Below are 27,363 nucleotides of genomic sequence, written 5' to 3'. Positions count from 1 at the left end.
ATATATATATATATCGCATGCTCGAATATGCAAACTGACTGTAAAAATTAACAATCAGCTTACAGCATTTTAGCCGAGTCATGTTGTGTTCTTATTTCTTATTTATGGCAGAAGACTATTTTTTAGATGTTAAACTTTTCAAATGGCTAGGTGGTGGATACATCAGCACAAATGTGTTGTTAACAGGTTATAACAGTTTATATATCACCAGATACTTGCAGATGTGATATCAGTTATTGGACACCAAAAAAGGGATATCAAGTCATCCCTAGTAGTGCAATTAACAAAACTCAAAGGACTGACATGCCGTTTTACCAGAAACATATTTCCAATGCACAGCAGCGTAGCTATACTACTATTAAGTGCCTTAATATTGTTGCTAGAAAACAATCGCCCATTATTCCCTCAATTAATCACAAATCGACACAAGCCTAATGTACTGTACATCTACATCAAAAAGGCAGACAGAGGTTACAGTATATAAAGACCTACATACTAAGGTTTCTCCCGGAGTCAGTATAACTTCAGAGATATTTATAGTTTATTCAAGCCCAGCCAAAAGCCACATTGTTGTCTCCCACTTGATTAGTCCTCTATTGTAGTAACTAACAATGCTTAGCTTGAAAAAAAACAAAACAAAACAAATCAAACAAAGCAACATTTAAACATGACCGTAAATGTAGGTTGTCACAGTAACCAAAGTGAGAAACCTCCAAGTGTAACAAGCTAATCTCGGTGGATGGCAAGCAACCACATGTGACAGAATGTGACCTCACCTTTGTGAGTGGCACAGTGAGTATGTGCATATCTGTCAGAAAAGCTATTGCGGTGACCACAGCACAGTTCCATTTAACACGGGAAATAAGGCATTAACGTGCGTTAATGGTTTAAAGTGTTCTGAGTAGTGCTTGAAGTGGGAAAAAAATAAGTGCCAGTACTCAGTTTATGCATGTCTGTTGGTATTAATTATTTATGGACACATGTTTCACAACTTATATATATTTTTGCCAACTTATATATTTAGATTATCTTTTACATCATTTCAACTTCAAGGCCATAGTCCATTTTATTTGGTGTAGAGCTGAAACAATTAATCGATTACTAAATTCATCGACAACTATTTTAATAATCGATTAATCGGTTGGAAGCTTTTTTCATGATTAAAACAAGATTTCCGATTGTTTCAGCTTATTAAATGTGAACATTTTCTTAATTTCTTTGCTCTGGATAGCAAAGAAATCATTAAAAGTGAATCATTTTGGTTTGTGGAACAAACAAGTTATTTGAGAACATCATCATTTCCAGGTTTGATGAACACCGATGAACATTTTTCAAGGTTTTCTGATATTTTATGGACCGAACGATTAATCTATTAAATAATTGACAGATTAATCGATTATCAAAATAATCGTTAGTTGCAGCTCTAATTTGGTGTCCTGTTATGCTGTCCTCCATGAAGTCAGAGAAAATAACTTAACATTAATGAAAAGTTCTTAACATTTAGATATTCTTCTTCTTCTTTTTGCTGCTTCCTTTAGGGGTCACCACAGCAGATGGGTTAAGGTTAGCCCGTTAGATATTGTTGTATGTTTGCTTAAACCTATAGTTATTAAGTAATTGAAAAGTGTAAAGGTCTTCACTATGCTATCACTATGATAGCATTTATCCTCAACCTCAGTCCTATGTTGGCCTCACTCAAATGCTAATCTGATCAAATGACAGCACCAAAGACATTTGTCTTTTTTTTACCAAAGCAAAGGATAACAAAGACTAGACATATTCTCCTTTTGATTGTTGTCCTGTTCAACACAGACAAAAAGGAAGAGTGAACAATGAGCCATGACCTAATGACATAAGTCTATAATTCATGGAAACATTGAGGAAAAAGTGTTTTGCTGCCATCAAGTTCTGCACTCAATGTGCTTTGTTTATCACTTCCCATCCCACCCATGGGATATCATAATAATTGAGCTTTGTTCAACATCATGAACCTATCAAGGTTTTTAATTACCTATTATCACTTGTTGGCCCTTAAGTCGCTGCCTGAAAACACTTTCTCAGTCAAGTTTAAAAGCTCTCAAACAGACAGTGTGACTAAATGGCCAATGCTGTTAACTCCTTGACTACTGAGAAAACATCATATTTTGCATTCATAAATATATGACATAAAGCACAGCAGCCAGCCACTGCAGGTTTATTTCATGTACGCATGGGGCAGACCCTGATTGGCTGACAGTCCTGAGCAAATGTCAAAGAGGCAAATGCCAACTAGCTAAAGACAAGATACTGTATACAAAGAGCTCCTTAAACTGATCCAACAAACTAGCTGGAGCCTGAAGGCCTAAGCTACAGTGCACTACAGTAATAGCATCCACCATCCATCTAGTAAAAAGGGCCTTTGCTTAATGAGATGGAGTTGTGACTGGAGATCCAGTAGGGTGCTATTAGTATGTGAGAAACTGACGCTGCATACTAACAATAAGCAGCGTCAGAGCCAAACACTTTTCCAATCTACAAAACCAAACCGGGGTGCATCATTTAAAGGGAATTCCCCCTACGCTCTATTAAATTCTGCATGTCAGTGTGTGCAGCTGTGGGATATGCAGACCTCTTTGATGTTTGATGTAGGTCACCATATTGGAATTATAGCCTAACCCTCAAAAAGCAAGTATCAAACTCAGTTTGAAAAGAAAAGAGAAGGAAAGTGCTGGGAAAAAATTATTTTACAGATTAAAAGGTGTGCTGAATTTTAAAATCACACCACATGCACTGGATTAACAGTAGTATATACACTTCACTGCTATTTCACTTTGCAAGAGATTTAAACATTTTACTTGAAACAGGTTATTGGTACATAGTGACCCTGCATGTTTTTGTTATTTTCAATTTATTGAATATCACTTTGTTTGATTTCAACGTTGTATTACAATCCTATATTTCCCAGTCGAGAACTGGGTGAAGGAACTGTGCAACTGCAATTAAACACTTTTCAATTCATCATCAACTGGCCAGTGCGACAAAGCATTTTTGGATGATGTGTGTCTGGCATGTTACAGCACACAGAGCATAGGAGTCACATTTTCAGCTGCAGCCATTTGCTGTGCAGCATCTCATCCAGTATGACAGTTAGTTCCTGAGTTAGTAGACAATATAATTAAAAAGTCAATATAGTAAATAGTGACCGAGCAGGTTCAGGCTACTTCCATGTTACTTTTACTTTGGGTGTAAAAGCAGCATTCACTTCCAAATTGGTTCTTATCGGCCCCAACCAATGACAAAAAAAGAGCCCTTTTAAAATCGCTATAACCAGTCTTTAAAAAATAAAAGCAAAAACGTAACGCTGCTGTCAGTACTAAATGAGTAATGTGGTCTGTAGCTACAATGTTATAGTCATCTATTTGCAGTTTCAAGTCAAAGTGTGTGAAAAGAAAGCTTTACTATCTGGGGGGCATAAACTGCTTCTCCCAGCAGCACCTAGCATTCAAGGGTCAGCATTCTTGTACAGGGATGCAGTCAAGATATTAAGGCCTGGGAACCATGGACAGCATGCAGTCCATCTGCAATACAGCGTTCATCTAATTCCACAACTCTGTTCTCAGGTTTGCATCACTGTGTTCAATTTCACAGTTGTTTCCATTTTCATTAAGTGTTCTCCATTCTACAGATGTGGGCTGCTGGCTTGTCCTTGTCTTGTTGGAGGCAAACTGCTACACCAGCACTTGAAAGATCCGTTTATCCATCATGCTGCTCTCGGGCACCCATACTAAACAGTGCTGGGCTGAGGGGAGGACATCTACCATGTCAGAGTATTTCTCATCTCCACTCTGACACAACACTGGCAGGCCTTCTATCACATTTAGCGTTTTAAAGATCACCTGAGAAAAGTCTTCAGGCATTGGCTCAAAGGTCCATGAAATATTGGCAACTCTCATCTTAAACTGAGACTAAACTGCTTCCAAAAATGCCAGCTCTCTCCCAGAGAAGTTCAAAGGTGAAAAGGGCAAGTTCAATTGATTGTTTTCATGGTTCCTGTGCACTGTAGAAACACAGACATGCAACATGAATTAGACAAGTTAAAAGTATCTAGAAATAAAACTCCCAAGCAACAGTAAGGAAGTCCAATTAAAAACAAGTAAACTTGTCTACCTCTCTAATCTAGCCCCAATACATGTAACAAGTACAACACACAAGTATAACTAAAAAAAAGCACAAAAAAAGAATGTCACAGTGGTTACACTTTTATATATTTAACTTCTGTCCAGCTCTCAAATTCAGCAGCAACATATAGATTTTATTTATTTTCATCATGATGTCATGCTAGAAAAGGTGCAAAACAGTGCAGACACTAATCCAACCTGATAAAAGCCCTACTACAGCAGAGACATTTGACCAGTCAAAATCTATTCCCATGGCAAACATAAGCATTTAGTGGGTGTTTTTGGTGTTTCCCAAATGTCTTGTTTTTACAACAAACCAAATGTACTCAGTTTTAATGATTTTTTTCTTATATTGAGCAAATAAAACCCTCAAACCAATTAATCAATTATCAAAATAGTCAATTCATTTAGTAATGGATATCAATATCTGACCAATCAATGCAGACCTATCTGTCACTCCAGTCAGTCTACCAGGCTACCAATTTCATCTATTATGCTACACAAATCTGTAATCAGTGTAAAACAGTGTTAACTAAACTTTACCTGTCTGATTGGCTAAAACTATTATGCTGCATGAACAGAAAAAAGTAGATAAAGATAAGGTAGATAACATGTCAAGAATAGAGAAGTAATACATGATCACGATCTCACGAGGAGATGCATTCGTTCTGTCAGGTGTTAGCTGATGAATTAGAGCCATCCATTCTACAGAAAGAAACAATATGAGCACAGCTACTCCAGCTCAATGGTATACATTAACTTTTTTCAACATAGCACTCGGACAGAACTGGACTGTCCTTTGAACCTGAAACTGGTGCCAAGGTAATCAACATCTAAATAAGCACTGGCAGGTGAATGTTTGTAGCTCAACCGTTTTATATTAAAAGTAGGAATGAGTACAGAAACCTGATATAAAATGTGGGGAAATTATTTAAGACTGTCGGATTGACAATTTGAAACATCATATTACTGGTATTACTGTGTTACTGGATCCTCCTGTCAGCCACCAAATGCGGGGACACCTGCACCATGTCGATGGACCACGGTGTATTTTTGTGGACAGCAGCAATATGTGCTTGCTGTAATGCTCTTGCTGGTTTTTAAAAAAAAATGGCGGGTTTGATTGTGTTGGACATTGTGCTCATGACCCAGTGACGACACAGTCAGGCCAATCAGTGGCCAGCAGTCTGTCAACTTCACATTTTAGTATCGGCTCAGCTCGCTTGGAACCCTGCCAGAGCAGGTACCAAAAAAAGCACCAGGTATCCCCTTAAAAAAAAACAGTGGTGTTGAGTAGTGCTAGAACTGTATAATGGCAAAGCCCCAATAGTGACAACAGGCGAGATGAACATTTATAAGTGTAAAACACGTTGATGGTGACAATACGTGTTGCCAAATCCCTAACATGAATTTACACGACAAGCACAAAAGACAATGCTTTCTATTAACACATTTAGGCATATGGACAGATAAATGAAGTTTAAACTTCCTGGCTTGAAGCTTATTCGTTGTTGCCTCAGGTTTGTTACCTGTGCCAATAGCCTGAATCGATTATGAAAATAATTGTTAGTTTCAGCACTACTTAAATGCTGACATGCCCAGATTGTTATAAGTTTCTGAACTAAGAGGCTTTGAAGTTATGTCGCCAATTTGACCCATCGTAGATTCAAGATTGCTGGAGTTTCTGGATTACCGTCCACTTGGGTTACCTCCTTTGCATTTGCTATGCACAAGGTCCTTCCTGAGAAGAAACGTGTTTAGAATCTTGAGGTCCTACGGTAGTACTTTTTGGTCATTTAGATATAACTGCATATAGTTTATGAAAAGTAACTATAATCTACCTACAACTACAAAAGTGGTTTAAAAAAATCTGAGACACCAAAGACACATCTGTGTAATATATAACCTCTATGTTAAAGGCTAACAAGACACAAATGAGTCGTGCTTTGTTTAACTTGCTCAAGGTTAACTGCATCAATTGTTTTCCACAATACAATCATGTGAGACAAATTTTGATGTACAGCTTTATTTTTAACTTGGATGGGTTCATCACAAATTTTGAGTAAAATGTGCATAGTGTGTTGCACAGAAGGGTCACTGCAGAAGGAGAATATCAGTAAGGTCAGATTCATTTTTATGCATCCACAAGTGCACAGAGGTACGCTATGGTCTGCATGACGTAAATGTCGTAATCAGCATATATCTATGATGGATATGGATGTAGTTACACACCCAAACATTTCATGACTTTGTTGCCAAAGAAAATGATGACAACCATAAAGGTTATGCAGGGAGATCTACCAGTACCCACAGCCGCAATTCATCACTGAATACATGGGGATAAAAATTGGTGTGAACTTCTGGTGAGAAACTGTCACTTCTGAGATTAAATGTAAGACCGAGTTCACGTGCACTAGACTGACACCAAGTTTAATGAGTAAAACCAAAGGGATGTCCACTCAACAGAGAAAAATGCAAGTTTGCAAGTATGGAGAAGTCCTCAGAACGTGAGAAAAGTGTGCAATAAACAGCTTTTCATGGCTGCTTCCCATCTACTATTGAAATAATATTTGTACATATATTGTACCAAGTCTAAGAATATTATGGTGTTGTCATCAGTCCACACATTGCTACTTTGTTCCACCGTTTCCTCTGTTTCCCCAATTAAGTAAAATGCAGAAGTTGAAGTGATGTTTCAGTCACATGATTACTACACACCATCCTATATTAACAGCATATATACTATAAGTCTTAATTACATGTACCTTTTATAAATACACCAGCTTTTTCTGTGTTTCCATTTATGTTTTATAGATTGATGAAAAGTCACCTATAAAGGCTTCGATCAGCCCGAGGAAGAGGTGGTATTGGAACTTATCCTGGCTAAGAGAACACTGGGGAGACATCAGCCTATATACATATATATATATGATTGATACTGGGCTAAATTCGTGGTACATTACACACATCTTAGTTTATTTATTTACATTAATCTGCTATGTCCCAGCTTGTAATTCTTTAATTGGGTTAGCGGTGAGTGGCTACACGCCACGGGAAGCCAGGTTAGCGCAGGAAGACGGTGCTAGTTGTCGGCTAACTGGCTAACGTTAGCCAAGCTTCATTGTTAGCGTGCTACTCGGTGGCTAGCTTAATAACAACGTCCATGCGTCGCCCATGGTTGGTGTGGCTCTGTGTGTCAGACAGCAGACCGTTTCAGTCACAGTCCGGTGTCATTGTTTCCCAGTCTTACCGCAAGAAGGTGGACAGCTGACGTCCACACACATTCATTCACACGCACGCACGCACGCGCACGCGCGCGCCACACACACACAGGGGAGAGGCAGACACGCTAACATTACAGCTTTAGCCCAGCTTGGTAGCAACCAAACACATGGGTCATGATGACAGCGATGGAGGCAAACCGCGAGCACAATTGATACAAAAACACACTCACCCAGAACCACCTGGTCTCTCTTAAGATCACCTTCGAATCATAGTGAGTCGTGAGTCGCTGTTATCTGAAGGAAAACGTCGTTGAAGCGGAAAATGGACTGAGTGTGGTTGAAAAATGTTGTCGCAGCGGCGGCGGCAGACAAACGGAGCGCAGGTCTGCTGTGTTGACAGCTCAGTGGGACAGACTGAGTACTACAGCGGTAGTGAACTGGCCTGAACTGGCTGTCTGACGGCAGGAAGTGACATAAATTTAAATCACGGGCGTGACTAAGCTAACGAGTGAGCGCGTTCTCTTTCACCTGATATTGACTGTTTCTGTGTAAACGGCACCCGATGGGTGCTTTTGTATTAACAACTTAATCAGCGGTGTGTTTTTTATTAATAAGTACCGTTTTAAAGTCTTAGATTAAAGCAGAGTTTTTCTGCCACTTTGTACATCTACTCATAGACAAAGTTTGAGTTGGGGGCCCCTGTACTGTGAAGGGCCCCATTTAAAATACTTAAACCCACCTTCTCCTCAGTGGCTGCACAGACATTTGGACGGGCAGGGGCAACAATTAAAAGGGCAGGTGGGGGCAGGCACCACTAGTGTATCATTTCCCACATTCTCAAACACCTGTGACAGAGAGACATTTTCTATACAGCACTGAATATAATTTCCTCTAAGGACACCCCCTGGGACACTGTCATGTAAAAGTCTTTTGTCTACAGAAATTACAATTTTTAAGAACCCCCTTTACATTAAATGCCAATAACAGCTAGTTTGTCAGTACACTAAATTATTAATTAATGATTAATGCCCGAACAGCTCATTTATGGCCTATTGCTTTCAATTATGGGCTGGCATGGGATATATGGGGTACAGTGATCTAGTTTGGTGCAGTATTCACTTCCAATTACTTTGATACTGAGTTTCCTGAGCTATTGGAAATAGGCTACATGTTTCTTTAAATTGTACATTAAACATTAACAAAAAGGCAAAATACAAATACAAATTTACTGACTGCTTGAAACTCATGTCTTGAGCTCTAGGCTCTCCAGAGTTTGTGTTGCACGTTTCATGAGTTTAGGGAAATTAAAGCACCAGCACCTGTAAAAATTGAAATCATGTCATGTCATCTATATCCATGCATTTCCAACAGTTCAGCCATGATCATCTGGTACCTACAAGAACCATGATACACATGTTTTCTGAGGCAGAGTGGCACTGGTACCACATGTGACAATAAAACTGTGTGCTTTGTGTGAAGTCATCATTCTCTCAAATATAAACTATAAACTACTGTACATTTCTTTATTCAGTAACCACTAGTTAGGGTATAAATTCATTTTTTGCTTGTTTAAGATTTTGTATTAACCTCTTACAAAGTGAAGAAAATGTCCTGTGTCCTTAAATCATCCACTATCTTCTTGTGTCCTCTGCACTGGAGTGACATCAGGGCCTAGAAAAACAGACGGGCTCATTCCACACTGCTGCTTCAGATGTGCTAATCATTTCTCTCGATCATTTATGAAGTAGTTTCAAGTGATTTCTTCCCATGTTACACAAGATTTAATTATTCAGGTTCAAATAAGAAGTTTGATTGCCCGATTACTAAAAAAAGAACTTAAGATCAAATCATCTAAAGTTAGGTTATGATCGAATCCATTACATAATAGAATGATCTTCCAAACTAATCTATTTACGCACGTTTACAGGACAAAGAAAGTGTTGAGTAGCGTACTGCTATCAGCGATCTCTTTGTTACACATTAGTTGTTTCCCAGTCATTTGTCTTAAATAGACATGTCACTGTGCTTCATAACTTTGCCTAAGTCTGTGTATTGTTTGGTTATCAGGCCTTAGGAAGTCCCCTCAGTTAAAAATGCCCTGATTATTTGCTCTAACATCATCCTGTAAAGCTCCAGAGCAGCCAGATGGACAGAAGTCAGAGAGATGATGGAGAGGACAGACAATATCTTGCCGTCCAGTCTGGCTCTTATCTTCAATGCTGGCCCTTTTCCAGCTCCCGCCCTGATAACCCAGGTCGACTAGCAAAATACAGGATATGCCCCAATAACCTTGCAAGGCAACAGGGGAGCAATATTGTTTTATTAGTGCGGGTCTTTTCCGAGAACCTTCTAAAAAGATGTCAGAGGGCAGAGGTTTGACATTAACTCCTCCATTCTAACAAACAGCTACAAGTTAAGGCAAAACTACTCAACCAGCCCAAACCCTGATTTCCACAATCATTTTACAGTTAATCTCTCACAAACACACAAACACACACACAAAGACAGATATCAGGTCAGTGTTTGCAGGCTTTATTGCCTCTCAAATTAAAGCAACAGATGTTTATATCTAACGTATTACAAACTGAAAATGACAGTTCTTCTATCACTTTGCCAGGCTTACAGTGGTGAGACCCTCTTGTTTCCCTGGCAGGATTTTTATTGGGAGTCCAGACATGGCACAGGTGCAGAAATTTAAGGGGTTGGGGTTCGCTGGACACTGTTGAAAGGGGAACTCGTCATTCTGCTGTTGTACTGATGTTCTCCACTGGCCGTTTGCTTCTTCAAAATCCCACTGGAAAATATGGATGTTGTAAAGAGTCATCATCAATATTTCAAGTGCCACTGAAACATTTTTTTAATACCTTAAAATGTCCACTGTGGAACATTGGTCTTCTTAGCCTTATTATAAGATTTCTATAAGTGCTTTAGCCAAGGGCCTTGCTTTACAGAGGCTGCCATGTTTCTAAAACAGCCCGAACACATCACACAGCATTTCACACATGAAGCAGAAATATACTACACAAATGAAAAGTGTCTCTGACCACATAAACCAACAAAGAAGAAGAAGAAGAAGAAAATAGCAGATTGGGGGAATCAGAAAGTGGAGCGTTTACATCCTTGCTGTTATGTGAAGGCCATCGTAATTTAGCTGACATATTTGAGGGGGACAGGGAAAGCGTGAGTGAACTCCTTGATTTACTGCATTCTAATATTCTACTAGTCTTATTATTAAATGTAACCAAATCTTACACAATGGACCTGAAAGGCTTATAAATAAATTGACTTAATTATGATAGTGCTGCAGTTTGCCCATAACACCTCATCTCGTCTTTGATATCCTACATCTTACAATTTGTTGCAGCTCTTCAGGTGTTTTTTTTTGGAAAACAACAATATTCATTTCCATTTCTGAGGCCCTGACCCTCGTCTCTTTCTGGTTGTTGACATATTATAAGTGTATTTCACACTGGAATGACTTTAATGTAAGAGCCAATCAATGGAACCTTGAATATGAAAGTTTTATCAGTGTCCACACACACAGTTAAATTCCAGGCTACGAGCCATCACACAAGAGACTGTAAACATCTCCTAAAATAGCAGAGGGTAGCACTGCCCCCCTATAGACAAGGCAAGCCTTTTGCACTACTTCCTACGCAGACCAGCCAAGCCCAGTGTTGGTCTTTCATCAAAGATCCTTTACAGTAGAACAATTGGGCCATAAGGCAAATCTCAAACAATTCCACCCCTCGCTGTACCCTTCAGTCACCTCGCTCCACCCCCATCTCAGTCTCACCCCAGCAGAGAACCGGCGCTCAGCACAAAATGTGCAAAGAACATAGCACAATAGACAATTCAAGCTGCGGTGAGTCCAGTAAGCTACGGCTGCTCAGTTTAGACAGACAGAATTCAAAATGTTTTGTGGTTTTATCATAATCGGTGATTATGGAGTTATTGTGAAAACCAGGAGAAAAAAATTGAATTCATGTTCTATGTAAATACTAAAATTGTTCACAAGCACTGTGGTCTGGTGTCTCTCCATTTAGTCTAGACTCTGCTTTGAATGTTAAGGAACCTCTGGGTTTATTGTAAAAGTGTTCTGTACATTAAAGGCTGGACTTCAGACACTGAAACAAACTGTGTTCTTAAAAACACAAACTGCAGAAGGCATTCACAGCATTTTCTTGAACAACCTCAAGCTTCTGGCTAAATGACACATTCCATGGCCTGGTTACAGCAGCACAGCAGTAAAAAAAAAAAAAAAAAAAAAAGCTTGCACTCCTCTTGCAAAGCTAAGCTTGTCTTTTAGAGGAATGACAATTGTACGAACATTAATCATCCATGAACACACCCTTATAACACAAAACACAATATAAACATGCTGACTCTTCTTACAGGACACTACTCTCTGAATCTCTCTGAGCATGTGCCGTCTTCACTGTTACTTCTTCTTACGAGTTCTTTTGGGTTCTTGGAAGTTGTAGCCCTCCAACAGGACTAAAGGCCACTAAACTTTCTCCTCATCGTTATACACCACAAAAACCTGCTACATAAAAAGCCAATTCATTTATAAAAAGGTACAATTCCTCACTGCAGTTCACACAGGCTGCTATGTAAACACCAGGGAAATAATTCACAGCAGTTGTGCTGCATAACTTCTGCATTCTCTCTTCTCCTCGACTCCTCCTGAAGTGTATGTGTACTTTTCAACATGTACCACCGGGAGGTGATATTAGTCAGGAGATGTGCAGCATAACTGTGGAGTTATGTCACCTCCTAGTGGTAAATGTTGAGAAATACACATGCACTTCACACTACACTGCCTGGCCAAAAAAAAGTCACCACCTAAAAAAAAGGGGTCACATCGTTGGACCGCCTTTAGCTTTGTTTACGGCACTCATTCACTGTGGCATTGTTTCCATAAGCTTCGAATGTCACAAGGTTTATTTCCATCCAGTGTTGCATTCATTTTTCACCAAGATCTTGAATTGATGATGGGAGAGTCGGGCCACTGAGCAAAGCCTTCTCCAGCACATTCCAAAGTTTCTCAGTGGGGTTAAGGTCTGGACTCTGTGGCCAATTCATGTGTGAAAATGATGTCTCATGCTCCATGAACCACTCTTTCACAATTTGAGCCCAATGAATCCTGGCATTCTCATCTTGGAATATGCCCATGTCATCAGGGAAGAAAAAAATGCATTGATGGAATAATCTGGTCATTCAGTATATTCAGATAGTCAGCTGACCTCATTCTTTGGGCACATAATGTTGCTGAACCTAGACCCGACCAACCATTTGTCCATGACTAAATTAATCACAAACTATTTTGACACTCAGTTAAATAAGTTGAGTAGCTGAGTAATTAAGTGAGTTCACATTCTTAAATGTGAATATTTGATAGTTACTTTGCTCCATATACCAATTAAATCACAACAGAATACCTTTGTTGGCAAAACAAATGTTTTTTTAAAAGCACATTTCAGACATTTCATGGTCCAAACAACTATCGATTAAAAAAAAAATATATATATCGATTAATCAAGTATAAAAACTCAGTTGATTGATCAATATTGAAAATATACTATAAATATATTACTTGCAACAAGACATTGAAGTTTAAATATATCTTTCATGATTCACAACAAGGAAAAAAACATTAAAGCAGGGGGTTTGTGAGGCTGTTTATATTGTTAATGTTTTTTCATTGCAGTTTCACACTAAGTTATGACAGTGTCTCAGCAGGAACAAAGACACTTGTTCACCTTAAGCATTTTGCAAATTTAGTGGGCCAATAAATAGCATATCAATGGAAATTCTCTATGCAAAATGACATGATTAGCACTTACAATACTGCCCCATCTGCAATGTGAAGCATGGGGCTGTGTAAAAACAAAAAGGTCAGACTGCTTCGACTCCAGATGTTAAATATCAAATGCAGTGAGTACTCATACCTGATTCTTCCAACCCACCTCTAGATCTGAACTGATTGTTGAAGAGTCACAGGACGCATCTGAAAAGCAGAAACCTTCAGTTCTGATCCCTCGCACTGTCCTGTTGAGAGGCCTGTCCTCTGCCTCCTCCTGTAGGCACATCTGTAATCACAGCACAACGTTTTCTCCTTAAAAAGGTCCAATGCATGAGATTGGCAGAAACTTAATAATCTACCTAATCAAATGGGCAACCCAGCCGGAGCATGTGTTTAGCATTTTGAAGAGGAGGCGTACAATGTAATCAAAGAAGAACAACATCCTTTCTATCTGAACTCCAGTTTTTGGTCAGTACCATGTTGAAGTTTTGCAACCACAAATTCACAGACGTCACCTATTGGATGATAGAGCTATCTTATTTTAACTGTGTGTTGGTTTTAAACAAATGCGCCAACGTTTTCACATGGAAAGAGCATATTACTACTGAACAACAGACTTCTCTTTCGGGTTGAAGACTGACATCCATGTAGCAGCCCATTTCAGTCATCTTCTGGACTTTTGTTTTCTGTAAAGAAAAAGGTCAAAAAAGACAAAACATAATTCATCTAAACTGATAAACCAATTGGTTAATATTTGAAGTCTGACACCGATTAAGAAATACTAGCAATACTGGTGAAATAAAGCATTCCTTCATAATCCCTCAGGCTCAATAGAGGCAATAACCAGCATTAAGTATAAAGGAGACTTACATTTGTTCCTGCTAATGAATTCACTTGTGTTCTGTAGTTCATCATGAGAGCATTCTCTTCAGAGGGGACCCCCGAGTCGCCTAAAAGCCTCTCTGTGTCAGAAAAAGAAAGGCTCACAAGTTGCTGCCTTGTGTCTCTCTTGCAACAGTGGAGGACAACAGTCTGATAATGTTAGGTTTAGGGTCAACACGTCACACCTGGTATTTGCAGCTTCACTACATTTCCTGGAGATTTTAGCAATCAAACAATCAAGAAGTAAACACGTAAGTGAATCAGCATTACTTCTAAATGTCTATCTAGTTCAATCGCCTGTTCTTGGACAAATAATGTGGATCTGGATTTGGTGGAGGTGTTTGTTTGTTTTTTTAGGGAGCTGAAATCAGACATCTTTGCTAAACAAGGATACAAGAAGATCCAGAGTGACACAGCATATTGCCGACAGGAGCCATGGCATGACTTTCAGGAGAAATCCAACCTGAGTGTTGTAGAGGAGAACAGCAGCGGCATAGAGGGAACCAGCCACCGAGCAGAGTAGTCCTGAGATCAAGCAGGCCTGTGGCAACATCTGTCCGCTGTACTAAAGGGGAAAAAAGTTAGTGTCATTTACCACTGGGACCAATTTGGCAAAGCAGTTTGTCAGCATTTGTCACTTACGACGCTGCAGACTGCAGGAAACCTGGCAGTGCAGACGATGACAAAAGCGATCCATCCAAGAATGTAACCCAGGATGTCTGTGTTGTCCTTTGAGAATGATGTTCAAGATGGTGAAACCATTTTAGCATTGGATCTAACTTGACTAAACCTAAAATGTACATATTCACATCTCCTCAGCCACTGCAGAGCTGGTGTGTGTGCTTACTGGAAGAGTGACATGCAGAAGTCTCCTTCCACTGAGAAACCCATTTGTTGGGTTGACCATAGATTTCAGAAAACCTCCTGTAACCATCATCAACACACACACTGCAAGGAAATGCTGTCTCCTCCTCCGCCTCCTCATGCTCCTCAGCCGTCTTTCTGTGGAAGAACAAGCAGAGAGAAGTTGGAAACAAATGTTACACAGTCGTCTGTTCACTTGTGTGGTTATCTGTAGACTTCTCTGATAAGTCTCCTTACTGTTTTGCCTATACACTCACTGGACACTATGTTAGGTGCACTAGGAGTGGAACCCACTGTGGTCTTCTGCTTCTTCTGCTTGTAGGTCATCTTTAAGGTTCAACATTACTTTCAACATTAATGGGATTTTGGGATCTTTTTTTGCTGACTTATTTGACAGCGGTCTTTCACAGGTGTTCCAGCTGCTCAGCTCAGGGGACAGAACATTTACACTTTGGGTCCCAAGTCAGATTATTGGGGTCCATACAAAGGAAGCCAGTGACATAAAGTGAAGTTGTGGGAATGAAAAATGCTTGATATTTTGTGATAAAGTTCTAAATGTACCTGTCTTTGAGTTCCAGTGCAGAAACACTGGGAAGCAGCAAGACATGACATTGACAGCGTCCACAGCAGCAGCAAAGGCACCCATTAAAACCTGCAGAGGGCGCAACAGAGATAAGTTATCAGTCCCAAAGACAGGTGCATGGTACCGTGATGAGTGAATTTAATAAGTCACCTGAATATAAAGCTGTCCTGACAAAATGGCTCCAAGAGTGTTGCACAGGTTACCGATTAAGCAGTAGAAGTAAATGACAGTTTCTTCTGCATTTCCTCCACACCTGCACCTCTGACACACGAGGCTTAAACAACACCAATGCTGTTTAACGCACACGAGTTTTGGTAAAACACCAGAGCAAAAACAAACGCTGCAGTGAGAAAAAAACTACTTACACAAGACCCGAGAGAAGTAGAAAGAGCGACGACAAAGAGCTAAGGCCGAGGAGGACACAGCGTTTGTCTGCTGCGTCAGAGGAGACACACGTGGTGACAGAATCCACGCCAAAAGCCAAGAGATCAGGGAATAAAGAGTCAAAACCTCGTCCGGGTTGAGCTTCCATCGCCGACATAATGTTTGTCGTCTATATTCATTAAAAATAACGCACTGTGTCAACAAGCGACTGGAGCCTGACGCATTTGCTAATTTAAGGGAGGGACTCACCTGGGATTCTCCCCATCATCCATTCATTCATCTTCATCGTTATCTTCTTTTAATTACTTAGTTGTGTTGTTATTGTTGACGTTCACTTTTTTTTTTTTTGTCCATGTATTCTTTTCACACTCACACTTCACATATAAAAAAAGAAAAAGGCGTTACATTAAATATGACCCAGTTGGTCAAAATATTCGCATGTTTACAGAACAGCGTATACAAGTGCATACTACTACAGTCCCTGTTAGAATATTACTCTTCTACATGTTACGTGGAATAAGACCGCACTACTTATTCCTCTTCTACACCTACTTCTACTTTAATAACACATATGCAGGTCACTAAAGTGACCTGCATATTTGCAACAGCCCCACCGTGTGGCCAAGCGCCTCTCGTCACAGTCCTCGTTAGTATAGTGGACAGTATCTCCGCCTGTCACGCGGAAGACCGGGGTTCGATTCCCCGACGGGGAGTGCACTTATTTACTGCAGAACAGAAAAATACAATACATGTTGTTGGATAGGTTATACGAGTGTCCAACAATGTACAAACTTAGACAGAAAGTCGACCAATACGCCACTTGTGTACTTAAGCATTATAATCCAATAGGGAAATAATAATTATTGTTGTTAAAAAACATATATTTACTGCAACTTAATGGTACTAAAATCCATTATAATAATAATTATACTAAAAAAAGATACATATTTTTCTTTCAGCTTCTACGTGTATGTATTGTACTACTAATACATGTAATCAGAGTATTTGACGGTTATATTGTCTTCATAGTTGTCCTAAAATGTATTTTGATAAATAAACTTGAGCACTTTGTTGTGTTATGCCAATTTCAACACAGTCCTCGTTAGTATAGTGGACAGTATCTCCGCCTGTCACGCGGAAGACCGGGGTTCGAACCCCGACGGGGAGTATATTTAGTTTACAGGTGTGCAACTATGGAGGACAAAACCTGAGTCATGAACACATGACTAAATAAATAAGAAATCCATAAATAAATTCTGTTTCTACATTTCCCCTGGAAAGCCTGTCACGGGGTTTGATTCCGAGAGTGCAACAACTTTCTGCATTACAGAAAACAACTAAGGCAATATATCAAAGTCTGACGTAGCACTAAATCACACAGAAATTCAGCCAACACTAACCTCACTTGTTTGCTACAGTATCGTCATCAAATCATGGAAATAATATATATATATTTTTTTTTTCTTAAATAACTTCTACCACCAATTTAAACAGTGCCCATGAAGATAACTAATTGTCTGTTGAAAAATAAGGAGATAATTTCTACTCCTGCAGCTCCAGCTGATGTGCTTCAAATAAAAACACCCATGCATGCATTTGCTCTTGGAAACCCACATGTACATAATTAATAATTAAGAGAAAGAAGCAGCACTGACATATTAAGCAGTTGTGTTAAACAGTTTATTCTATTATCCATTTTGATTACATTTGTCAAAATAGTAGGTGGTGAAAAACAGTATCCAATATACAATAAGTTATTGAGACATGATATAGGTCACAGTGGTGACAAAAATGATAAGATGTATTTCCCTGACATGGTCTTTGAACCAGAGAAGTAAATCATGAACTTCATTAGCTAACATCACAACGGTTTTAATTCCTTTGGAATCACATGTGAACTGTAGATTGTTTTTCCTGCTTTTTTTAATATTGTATATTTAGGCATCCATATGTTTGGTAAGCCTGCGTACTTTCTCCTTCTTGTTCCGGTTGCCGTGTTTTTTCCAGGGTTTGCCAGGCACAACCTCAGATCCTGCGTTACCTGGGGCGACAGGTCCACTGCCTGGTTTGTAACCCATGACAGACTGAACCCCCCTGGAGAGTGCCCGCACATTCTCCTAAAGAAAGGGATGAAACGCATGCTTACGATAAACAGCCTCTCTCCTGCTGCCACATAAATGTTAAATTAGTGACAATACAATATTTCACTCATGCATTTTTCTTATTCTTAAGAAGACGGCAGATGTACTCTACCTGATGGAAGAAGTTTGAGTCAACCGGATTTTCAATCCTCTGTATTTTCTGTTGTTTTTTGGCAGAAGAAAAGTCACAGTCTGAATCTCTTTTTAGGAATTTGTTGTGCTGTGGCTGGAAGTCCTCAGCATTAATATGAGGAGGAGGATGACAGTAGAGAAGTTTTCCCTGAAAGGAGGCAACATTGTTTGGTTAACATAAGATTGGTGGAACTAGTACTCTAACATGTAGCTATAGGGCTAAAGGCCCCACTGTATTTATAAGCCCGAAACACAGTAGATCAACATATAATGCATTTAAAGTTAAAGGTCAATAGAGTTTAATTAAACTACAAAAATTCAGTAATTCAATTTTACCGTTATTGATATAATGATATACAGTGCAATAAAAAATGTACAGAAAGTCTCTTATGCCCCATTCATCCATAGCATTCTTATTCTCCTAAATTGGTAATCTGTCAATAAAATTCACATGCTACTCAAACCTGTGTCTGGCACTTACATTAACATAGTCCTTCAGAATGTACCGGGTTGACCTGGGTTGATCGGGCTGTCCATGTGCCGTCATAAAACCTCTCATGTCTGAAACAAAAATAACATTTGAATTAGTCCTTAGCTTGTTGCTTTCCTAACATTCAAATACAGGATCTGAAAAGAATAAATAGTATAGATATTCTTCCCCAAAGGAATACTTCATTAACAGTTAGCTAATCCACAGATCCGAGGTAGAACATACAAAACTGTATGTGTTACCTCTTAATGTGCTTGTGCAATGCAAAGGCATTACTGAACTTTTGGTTCACTGCTACTGCAGTAGTTTTGATTAAAAGATGACATGTTTTCATAATCATTGGCACAAGCCACCTGTAGCCTCAGTTATATGCTGACAACTGTTGGCCTGTTAGTAATTAATCTGGTAGTCTCTCACATCCATAAGCCCTCAGCATCTCCTCAGAAGACGGGGGTCTGTCGGGATCCTCATCTTCTCGCGGTCGGATTATGTTTATGCCATAGGTGCCTTCTAACACGTGACGAGGGATGAGCTGACACACGTATCATGTCTGTTAAGGACTTTATTTTATTTATTAGTGGGATTACTGCAAATGATCTGATGTTCTCAAAGGTCTTGTTTTGTCCACAAACCAAAATTATTCAGTTTTTATCATTTCTTTGTTATACGGAGCAAATAAATCTTAATTAAGAAGATGAAAAATAGAGAGAGAATTGTAATTGTCAAACAATGAATCAATTATGAGAATAATTGGCAATTAATTTAATAATATAGACAGAGTTGTGTGGAGCTGATAGGCTTTAATTAGAAACGTGTTAACTTATTTAGCAATAAGCATTATAGCTTTAACTGTAAAGCTTATGAACGTAATCAGCACTGGTTTCCTTAAAGTAAAAGCTGTTTTTCTATTCTGCAACTTCTGTGCCTACGGTATATAAAGGATATAAGAGAAGCTGCAGGAACGTGATCTCTCATCTGATCAATGGGCAGGATCCCCGAGCAGATCATCTCAGCTTTAGTAGAGACAAAGGAGGGCATGACCAGACCAGGACAGTCACAAAGGCACAGGCCTGGCTCCACGAACAGGGTCTGCAATTAAGTGTCAAAAATAGTCAAAAAAGCAATCACACTTTGGGCTTTCTGTTGACATAGGATATAAATGAATATTAAAAGGTTTAGAGTTCTGTACCTGAAAGTGCTTTGTGTGTCCAGGAGTGGCAGAAACAGACACCTTTTTGTTCCTTAGAATAGTGTTGATGGTGGAACTCTTCCCCACATTAGGATAACCAACCTATTTAAATCATAAACAATGAACTAACATTATTTACGTCATACTTTTCTGGTGAATCATAACAATATATGATAAAAGGAGCAAAGAAAATGTACAAGGGTGACAGAAAAGATCACTTTCTATTTTAGAATTATAGTGCCATGTATGACACCGATGCTGACTTTGGATGCACAGTATGATCTACCTTCATGTCTTTGTAGTATTATATTTTAAGTGATGCAAAGTCTATAGATTACTTTGAGACTAAACATTTCCAACATTACGTTTTCAAATATCGTGATATAAAAATAGAGCCACTGCTATCGTCAGCATCTACATGTTTAATAAATTACTTTTCAGTAACATGTAAAGAATTATGTAGAAATGACTGTCAAGTAGGACAACATTTATGTGCCATGGTGAAAACAAACCGCTATGACTACTACACATCAGAGAAAGACCGTTTACCCACCAGTCCAACTGTCAGTTGTCCTTCTTTACACCTCGGTCTGTTGTGAACAGCTTTGAACACGTCCAGCAGCTCATCCTTATGCAGCAGACGGCTGGAGTTGTGGAATAAGGATTCACTGGATGAACCAACAGTCCGTTCCTCTTCACCCTCTTCTTCATCTTCTGAGCAGGTGTACCACTCCTCCTCGTCTACAATTATCTTTTCCTGCTGCTCATCATCTGTAGCACTCTGCTCTCCTTCCTCCTCCTCCTCCTCTTCATCATCATCCTCCTCCTCATCTTCCTCCTCCGCCCTCACTTCCTCTTCTCTATCTGCCCCCATGTGGCTCGGGTTGTCATTGTCTGGCTTTACTTCATCTTCTGCGTCACTCTCTCCACCCTCCGGATCCTCCACCTCCATGCCCTGTGATCAGAGAAGTTCACTTTAATTCTGGATTAGCATCAGCAGTACGTCTATACACGATTAATTCCTCTTCATATGGGTTCTTTCATAACAGTTTTATATTACACAATAAAAACCTAAGCCTATGCACTAGGAATGTGTTATCTGCTCTTAAGGAATGACAAGTAACACATGCAGTGAACAAACTCATCAACCCTCCATGTCCTCACCTTTTCCTCTGCATCAAGTCTGTTGGCCTCAGCTAGAGCAGACCAGAAAACTGCCCTCAGCCCCTCTTTCTCAAAGTATTTGGCCCACAATTTCCTCTGTTGTCTAGTTAACAGGTCGGCCTTGTTCACCAAGACCATGTTCACCTTATTCTCCGATACCTCTTTCACATACAACTCCTGCAACACAGAAAAAAATTTAATCTATAGAATACAAGTGAGATGTTCACATAGATATCACATTTCTGCTATTTACAGGCACTTTTCAGAGTAGATTTTTCCCAGGTCACAGGTGTTAATGAGATTAGTTAAGATGACTCCATTAAATGAATGTCAAGAGAGTGGGTGAATGAATGAGTCAGCATTAATTCTGAAACTGAAACAGGTAACTGGAACTCATTATATTATATTATAAATAAAATGTTTCTTACCAGGTCAGGACATCGGAACAGCAAAGGATTTCTGGCATCAACAATCTGAACGACAACATCACTAAAAGAAAAGAAAACAATGGATTTTCCTAAATTGTCACATCAAAAGATCTAACGTGCTGCAGGGATAAAGAATTTCAGTGAAATTAAATTAACTATGATTTCCTTGAAAAAACTGAACTACATCACAGTTGTACGGCTTTAGTATTTCCACAATTAAGAAATTATTCACCCCCACAGAGCTCTTTCAAGAACAGGGTGAGGCTTTTACCTTCTCTCAATCACTCTCCACAGCTGTCTCCAGAACTGCAGATTCCTCTCAAATGGGGTGAGAATTAGCTTCTGTTCTTCTTCCAGCCTTTGAAAACAACATTTGTTCAAGTGTGATATCTTTTACATTTTAAAGAACTACAACAGCTAAAGCCGTTCTTCAAAAAAAGCAAAGGTGACAGAAATTACAGAATTATACACACTGTGCAAGCTCTCGTCGCCACTCCAAGAAGCTGTCTTTCTCTGCCTGCTGAAGAGCATCAGAACTGGTACTTTCATCCCAGTGCGGGCTGAAAACAATGAGACACAAAACACTTAACACAAAAAATTAAAAAATATAAATATTCTTAAATGTTTTAAAATATGTCATGTGCTTACCGTCGCGGAATCCTAAGGAAATGCTTGTTGTCCTCATGCAGCTTCTTCAGTCTGGTTTTCTCCTCAGCTGTTAACAGGCCTGCTCTAGATTCCGCTGGCACAAACTTGATGTTGAGTTTTTCTAAGAAAACAAAGAAACAGTAAGAAGCAAAAGTAGAACCAAACGATTAAGATGCAGTAGTAATTTATAACAATGGATTATAATATTTATATACATAACAATTATATGAAAACCTCCAAATCAGGCACTGTACATAGTAAACATGATAGTGTGAAAGAGAAAGTCAACAGTTTGGCATCAGTGGAGAGAGAAAATAAACCTTTTAACAGGAAGAAATCTCTGACAGAACCAGACTGAGAGATATCCGGACATTTGCATCAGCTGGATGGGGTGAAATGAGAAAATGAGGGAGAGAGGCGATGTCGGTGGGGAAAGAGGTTGAGATCAAAGAAAGAGTCAAATGTGTGACTATTTACTCAAACTAGTTGTTGTAGTGCACTGGTTGTACAATCTTTGGACACACTAAACAAGCAAAGATCTACGTGAGATACAACACACCTGCAACAAACTCTGTTCCTGCCATTTCGGCAGTTGCCAGAAAGTCATCCATGGAACTCTGTTCTGTCACTGACTGCAGGTTCAGACGTCCCCAGTCGTAGCCGTCATTCAGCTCACTGGTGTGGAGCTGGAAGGTGGAAATACAGGTCAAATGATTGTTACTGTTGTTTTGAAATACATAATCCCAAAATTATTAGTCAAGTTTAAATTTTTTAATACATTATTTAATTCTATGACGGATTTAGCACAAAAACACATTTGTTAGAGCACAAATATTGTTGTACTGTTATCAGCTTCAAACATGTTTAATAAAAAGTACAGTAGATGTTCCGTTTCATACCCATGAGTCGCCCCTCTTCTTTCCTCGGCCTGCCTGGAGTCTCTCCTTTATCAGAGATCTGCCAAGTGCGACGCCTCCTCCGCCAGCCTTTTTCTTACCCATAATAATAACGTCTGATTTACAAGTTCAAAATTATTTAGAAAAAAATCCTAAGGCAACAAAACTACTGTATGTTTCATTAACTACTGCTCCCCATGTGCAGTTTGTGCACTACGTTGTTGTCCTAAGAACCGGAGGTGGGTCAAACCAATCGAGGAAGACACAAATCCTGTCTAATGTATGCCAACTACTCCTATATATATAATATTATATATAGATATAATGTTTTTATATTTTAATGTGTTCTATCAAGTATCCTAACTCAGTATTAAATCAATAATACCTCAAAATAACATCATATGTGTTGTAAGCATTCAAGGCAGCGCATTTATGGTACAGTCCACTTGTCCGCTTATTAAATGTGTCCTGAAGAAAATGGAGGATAGTGCCGAATCAACGTTCCGCCCGACCAACAGAATCACGCCTAACAGGTTCACGTTTGTAATAAATGTCAAGACAAACCTCCTAAATATAGTGTGTAGTTATAAAACAATATTCATAAACTCAACGTAGTGCGGAGTTACTAATAAAACCATCCATTATTACACAAACGTGCAGAGGAAAGTACAAAACACATAGCGTATGTGAACCAATAGATGGCAGCATAAAACAGCCCCCTAAACAACAACAGAGTTTCTCGTATGTCCACATATTGAACTCATATAAAGAAATGACAAAAGTAGTTCTGATATATATTTATCATCCTATTTTTTTCCACGAAAGGCCATGTGAAGAATTAGGGAATTTTGCACGTGCGCACTGCGTTACTATGGTGATACAGTAACCTCTTGTTGCTTTAATTTCATTTTAGAGAATGAGAACATTAATGAACACAATGAATGATATTAACTTGTTCTATTTATATCTGAGAATAAACTCAAATAAATATGACATGCAAGCTAAAACTATTTATGTCGATTTTTCTACAACACATTTTAACTACACTACTACAATACATTAGCTTTAAAGCTACTAAAAGGACTACAACCCCCCTGTGTACAATACATTTTAACTACACTGCACAGTGTCCATTTAACTTGTCTGCACAGTGTTTGTGCCTCGTATAGGTTTTAACTATAATGATAATAATAATAAAATAAATCATCTGACTTTATATTTACTGCAGTAGTAAAAAATAATTTTCAACAAAAATCTATTCCTACACAGGTCCACAGTCATTTGGTTTAACCCCCCTACGCTGGCACTGTAATGGTTTGTCCCTGTGTATATAAACCGCTGAGCTTCACTCCGCAGAGCACACTCTATTTGCTACCACATGAATTGAAACAGGATCCTCCACTATGGACAAGAGCACTGTAGAGGCTGGACTTATGAAGTACGGTGTTCTGCGTTCACTTCTCTAGAATAGCTCATAGATGACGTGACAGGCAGAAAACACTTGTGGGATTTAGAAGTAGCCTAATAAAAAAAGTTTTTTCCTTTCTCTCTCAGAGACTGCAACCAGCTATAAAATGCTGCCTTGGAAGAAGAATAAGTTCGATCTGATTGAGGAAGACAAGCAGTCCAAGCAGAAAGGGTATGCGGTGAGTCTCAATTATTCTGCACTCACCTCATTTGCCAAGTCCTGCCCTGAGAGTGCGCTCAACAGGGTGGGCAACATGTTCAAGTCAAAGAGGAAAAAGGTGAAGATTACCAGTGAGGACCCCACATACACCGTGCTCTACCTGGGGAATGCCACCACCATCCAATCTAAAGGGGACGGCTGCACAGATGTGGCTGTGAGCAAGATCTGGGGCAAAAGTGAGATGGGCAAGAATGGCACCAAGATGAGGCTGACCATCAGCCATCAGGGCATCAGGATGGTGCACATGGACGACAAGGCCAAGAGGCCAGGACACTTGTACTTGCTGCACCGGATTACGTACTGCGTCGCAGACCCACGGCTACCCAAGATTTTTGCTTGGATTTACAGGCACGAGATGAAGCACAAGGCTGTGATGCTGCGCTGCCATGCGGTGCTGGTGTCCAAGCCGGAGAAGGCAAAGGCCATGGCACTGCTTCTGTACCAGACCTCGGCCACAGCTCTGGCTGAGTTCAAACGACTAAAACGGAGAGACGATGCCAGACACCAACAGCAGCAGCTAATAGGAGAGCAGACCATTCCATTGGTCCCCATCAGAAAGCTACTAAACGGACAGTGTTACTACAAACCTCCTGTGGAGCGCAGTCGCAGTGCACCCAAGCTGGGCTCCATCACAGAGGACTTAGTTGGAGAGGAGGAGGAGGAGAAAGCAATGCACTTTGAGTGTGAGGACATTCTGGACACGGACGATGACTGTGTTACCAATGGTAAACAGGAGTTGACTCAGATAATTAATGACCTGGGAGAGATGAGCATAGGAAATGATGTGCAGACACTGAAAGCTGATCTTCGAGTAACCAGACTTCTCTCTGGAGAGAGCACAGGGAGTGAATCCTCCATAGAGAGCAACCAAGAGCCCCCTCTGCTCACTAATGGGTTTTCAGAGGTGAAGGTGCAGGAAATTGCCTGAATAATTAAATTTAGGCATGTCTGTGTGCCTCTGACGCACAGTTGTTTTTTGTTTTTTGTTTTTTTCAAGCCACGATGTCTCCACAAGAGGCATTTCCTCTGTTGTCAACATTGTGTCGGAGAGTTTGTCTAATCTGCGGCTTCAGTTGATCCACAAAAGAACATTTGTTGTTCTGGGACTATTATTGAGAACAGACATACAATCAGGCTACTAAATGACATTAAAAAAATGTGTCACCACAGCAGGAAAAAATAGAAAAAAACAAGTGCATGTCCATTTGAGGCATAACTGATTGAACAGACAAAATCCCAGTGCACCTTAGGAGGCACAGCACCAATTCCATCTCTTTTATTTAAGAGGATTTGCTTCAAGCTTGTTTATCTAAAAGTTTTTTCTCTTGTGAAAAATGCATTTGTCTTTTGAACATTGCTTGCTATGATCCAAAACATTCCATTTTTGAAACGTGTTTTCCCCAAAGTGGTTAAGTGTTTTGTTTTGTTTTATAGAGGCATCCTTAATTTCTCCGACACAACCCTCTTGTAACAGCCTGTTCATTTATCTTAATTTGCACTGTTGTGGGATTCATTCAAGTATTATGTTGACTATTTGTTTGTTGGTATGTTGTCTGAAACATAAATGTCATATCTTTGCTGTGCAAAAGAGAAAAACACTGTTGTGTACTATGATGTAAAGTAAGATGTTTAAAGTATAAATATGTTATTTTTTAAAGGATTTAAAAATGTGGTTTGTTATGTGAACCTCAAAGAATTATCAATAAAACAACTGAAATCATTTAAAGGTGTTGAAGTCTATACATAGATTTTTTTTTATGGCAAAACAAGTGGCCATCTTAACATTGAAGTTACATTTACTGATAAATACACAATTTTAAATTAGATACACAATTGGCACTTTATGTCTACTGTCTGCATTACATGGAGTGTATCTGTTTTTTAGTGGGCCTTGGCTGGGTCTTTACTCTTTATTTAACCAATTTTCAGGGAACAGGCTATAAAAGTTATTCAATTAAGGTACTGAAGGCTCATTCATTGTGACGAGCCTCAGGGAAGCCAGGTCACAGGAGGACGTCACCACAAGCACAAGCTTTTAGAACATTATGGATCCTTTTAATGACACAGCAGCAAACACACCGGATATATTTAAGAACCTACCAAATACTATTGGTTTGTAATGACACGTGTCTTTTGATGTAACTACAGTTATAATCATTCCCCATTTGCCCTGTTTATTGGAATCAGAAAGAATTACATTACGGGTGGCGTTCATCATAATAACAGCTCTAACATGAAAAAGCAACTTTGTGCACGCTACACAACCACAGGTGCAAATAAACACCACCAGCACACAGACGTCTGGTTGGTGAGTGAGCGACACTGTGACCATTTCTTCTGATCTAAAAATTAACAACCTGTAACTTGTTTCACACACAGCAACAGACCGTTGCACATGTCTTTTCTTCCAAGTTATGTGTCTCAGAAAAATATAGTTGTAGTTACTCAAGCACAATAATATTGACATATTGATTTACATAGAAACCATTGGTTTTGTGTGTCAGCCTGTCAAAGCTACACCTTCTGATTCGAGTAAACAGGATGTGGAGATGTCCCTCCAGAGACACGCATATATTTGATAATACCAGCAGCATTGATGCAACACTCTTTAACAGCTTGAACGGAGCATGAGGAGGCAGAAAAGAGTGTTTTGCTGTTGCCCAGAGGAGATGGATCTGAGGATAGGTA

General features: G+C 39.4%; 4 protein-coding genes and 1 non-coding gene across 5 annotated transcripts in view; 2 read left to right on the top strand and 3 right to left on the bottom strand.

Moving 5' to 3' along the window:
• The window catches only part of atp13a3 (ATPase 13A3), a 31,226-nt gene extending 23,405 nt beyond the window's left edge, over positions 1 to 7,821 (bottom strand). Inside the window, exon 1 of the mRNA XM_058637987.1 lies at positions 7,612 to 7,821. The gene's annotated coding sequence lies outside the window, so the exon portion shown is untranslated. The remainder of the gene's footprint in view (positions 1 to 7,611) is intronic.
• A 2,104-nt stretch (positions 7,822 to 9,925) lies between these two features.
• tmem44 (transmembrane protein 44) lies at positions 9,926 to 16,131 on the bottom strand. Its single transcript, XM_058638893.1, has 10 exons — positions 15,882 to 16,131; positions 15,667 to 15,790; positions 15,495 to 15,585; positions 14,917 to 15,071; positions 14,712 to 14,798; positions 14,464 to 14,634; positions 14,058 to 14,219; positions 13,805 to 13,873; positions 13,351 to 13,473; positions 9,926 to 10,175 (listed from the first exon to the last, which is right to left on the bottom strand). The coding sequence occupies exons 1-10, from the start codon at positions 16,055 to 16,057 to the stop codon at positions 9,987 to 9,989; spliced, it is 1,347 nt and encodes a 448-aa protein (XP_058494876.1). The 5' UTR covers positions 16,058 to 16,131; the 3' UTR covers positions 9,926 to 9,986.
• A 410-nt stretch (positions 16,132 to 16,541) lies between these two features.
• trnad-guc (transfer RNA aspartic acid (anticodon GUC)) lies at positions 16,542 to 16,613 on the top strand. Its single transcript has one exon. It is a non-coding gene; the product is annotated as a tRNA-Asp (tRNA).
• A 1,071-nt stretch (positions 16,614 to 17,684) lies between these two features.
• lsg1 (large 60S subunit nuclear export GTPase 1) lies at positions 17,685 to 23,234 on the bottom strand. The gene is made up of 14 exons (XM_058638432.1): positions 22,992 to 23,234; positions 22,652 to 22,778; positions 22,093 to 22,213; positions 21,918 to 22,004; positions 21,716 to 21,802; positions 21,445 to 21,505; positions 21,017 to 21,193; positions 20,406 to 20,807; positions 19,853 to 19,954; positions 19,609 to 19,752; positions 19,081 to 19,204; positions 18,655 to 18,734; positions 18,154 to 18,321; positions 17,685 to 18,017 (listed from the first exon to the last, which is right to left on the bottom strand). The coding sequence occupies exons 1-14, from the start codon at positions 23,091 to 23,093 to the stop codon at positions 17,838 to 17,840; spliced, it is 1,962 nt and encodes a 653-aa protein (XP_058494415.1). The 5' UTR covers positions 23,094 to 23,234; the 3' UTR covers positions 17,685 to 17,837.
• A 1,121-nt stretch (positions 23,235 to 24,355) lies between these two features.
• Positions 24,356 to 26,395, top strand: fam43a (family with sequence similarity 43 member A). The gene is made up of 2 exons (XM_058638562.1): positions 24,356 to 24,426; positions 24,543 to 26,395. Exon 2 carries the CDS (start codon positions 24,563 to 24,565, stop codon positions 25,601 to 25,603), a length of 1,041 nt encoding a protein of 346 aa, XP_058494545.1. The 5' UTR covers positions 24,356 to 24,426; positions 24,543 to 24,562; the 3' UTR covers positions 25,604 to 26,395.
• Positions 26,396 to 27,363: the final 968 nt, after the last annotated feature.

This window comes from Solea solea, chromosome 9 (genome assembly GCF_958295425.1).
Source record: "Solea solea chromosome 9, fSolSol10.1, whole genome shotgun sequence".
In the NCBI taxonomy this organism is placed as follows: domain Eukaryota; kingdom Metazoa; phylum Chordata; class Actinopteri; order Pleuronectiformes; family Soleidae; genus Solea; species Solea solea.
Note: the sequence above shows the minus strand (reverse complement) of the source record. Positions and strands in the feature narration are given on the sequence as shown.